This window comes from Plasmopara halstedii (genome assembly GCF_900000015.1).
Source record: "Plasmopara halstedii genome assembly, contig: Scaffold_117, whole genome shotgun sequence".
Classification (NCBI taxonomy): domain Eukaryota; phylum Oomycota; class Peronosporomycetes; order Peronosporales; family Peronosporaceae; genus Plasmopara; species Plasmopara halstedii.
Window position 1 is genome coordinate 232,024 of NW_020187038.1, and position 2,051 is coordinate 234,074.

General features: G+C 41.6%; 1 protein-coding gene across 1 annotated transcript; it reads right to left on the reverse strand.

Annotated features, from left to right (window-relative positions):
• Positions 1–1,104: 1,104 nt before the first annotated feature.
• On the reverse strand, positions 1,105–1,745 carry PHALS_00641 (uncharacterized protein; the record flags this gene model as incomplete). Its single annotated transcript, XM_024718346.1, has 2 exons — positions 1,105–1,356; positions 1,668–1,745. The coding sequence occupies 2 exons, from the start codon at positions 1,743–1,745 to the stop codon at positions 1,105–1,107; spliced, it is 330 nt and encodes a 109-aa protein (XP_024586871.1).
• Positions 1,746–2,051: the final 306 nt, after the last annotated feature.

The following is a 2,051-nucleotide window of genomic DNA, read 5'->3' on the forward strand; positions in this document are numbered from 1 at the left end:
AATAGTACATTGCTTCTGATGCACTCACAAATCTTCTACTTCTAGTACCCCATCTGGCCCTTGCGATACAACACTTTTATTCCGCACTCAATGTGAACCCCACATCTTTTCTGGAAATGGTAGTGTATAGCAGAAGATGTAGGCACAAGCCGCGCATTTCGTAAGCCATCCAAAAAGGTTATAGCTAGTATTTTGTGTGATAAGAATATTTAAGGATACTGAAATATCGAATGTAATAAAGAAAAGGGATCCTTAAAGTAAAGTTCATGTTACACGTGAGTGGCTAGCCGTACGTTGAATAATTAAGATGGCTAAGTTGTTAGCGAGATTAACGCGTTTATATATTATATGATTAATCGTACATATATGCACGCTAAAATATAACAACTGAGCAACCTAGGTGACTCGTAATTTTGATACTCCCGTTTCTGCTCCAAAATGGAAGGCTAAATCTAATAGTATTCGTTTGGTTATGCTAATTATTTGAGTCAAAGCGTTTTGTGTGTCTTCTCCATTGAGACTGATGACACTTGTAGTCAGTGGGGATGAAACAGCTGCTCGATTACCTGTTCCAAGGTCAACTGCACACGCTTGAAAAGCTTTTGTTTGTTGCTGCCTCAAATAGCTCAGAACACTGGCGCATTGAAAGAAGCGATAGTTGCTGCAATAAAAGTGTTCACAGCTATGAAAATAATTCGACGGATACCTCTTAAAGCATCTCGTTCGGGCATCAATGCACTAATATCTGTACTCCCATTGATGGAATATTTGCGAGTGCCGAAGCTGCTCAGCAGCTAATAGATCTCATCACCATCGGCAAGACCGATTTTTTTTGTATCACTTCTGGCGTGCTCACATAGCCCAAACTCCCGGGACCTCGTTCGAAACGAATAAAGTTGTAATCACATTCAACGCGACATTCACCACTTCCTTGAGAGAGGTATCGCATATGTGGGTGGTATTTGTGCGAGCCGCACCCTTCTAATGGCCATTCCTGAGACTATACCTTCCAGAGAGGGTCGGACGCCGTATCGTCGATAATTCAACTTGATTTCTAGGCAGGGTTTGCTAGTTTTAGCTTTTCCTGACGGCTAAGCAAAGTTTTCAAAAGCGCTCAATGCGTTTGTGTTTTTTTTCTGTACGCGGTTTCATAGTCTGGAGACGGCAATCTAGATGCACCGTCGCTTCATTCAGCGTATAATCTACTTCAAGACCATTTCCATTTCTCTCATCTAGAGGGAGATATTTTCTGGCCCAGCCATGCAAAGTGTCGGACACAACATCAACAGCCTCAAGGTAAGTGTCACACGTATTATGTATTTGGCTTAGCTTTGCCCACAAAACTTTTGATCGTTGCTGAAACAAACCGAGGTCGCTTCAGAAATTATTTATACCAAATCACATCCCAGCGAAATCAGCTATCTAAAGCTAATTAGGATACACTCGGCTTTCGAAAACAGCTGAGCAATTGTGGTAGGCCAATCTCCAATACTTCAATAGCTTGCTAAAGCTGTTTACGCAGTACTCTCAAAACATCCTCTGCGAGTGTCAAAATTTGCTATCTATGTATGCGCGAAATATGTCGTGAGTCATTGTCGATTCCATCCATAGGGGGAATTTCACAGGCTGAGTAGTTGATCATCTTAAGAAAGCCAAGTAGAGCTTACCCTGTTGACCCGCCAGGTCTTGGCCACACGCTTCGCAGCCTGCTCGGCTAGATTAACATCAACACCAGCGATTTTCATTAAATGGGTACAACGAGTCGATGTACGTTTTATTAATATGTGACACGGACATGTCGTCCATAAAAAACTTCGTTTGTGTAGGAATCGGATCACTTATGGATGCACATTCGGATCGTTGCTGCAATGGGGTCAATTACATATCACATGTTAGGTAAATCATATCATTTTGTGTGCAGCTAGAATAAACTATAATCTTGCGTAAATTATATTAATTAAATTTGTGAATGCGCTGGAAGCAATGTACTATAGCCGTTCTGAAAAGTAATAGCTAGATCTCGTTGCCGGTAATCAACTCTGCGGTACTCG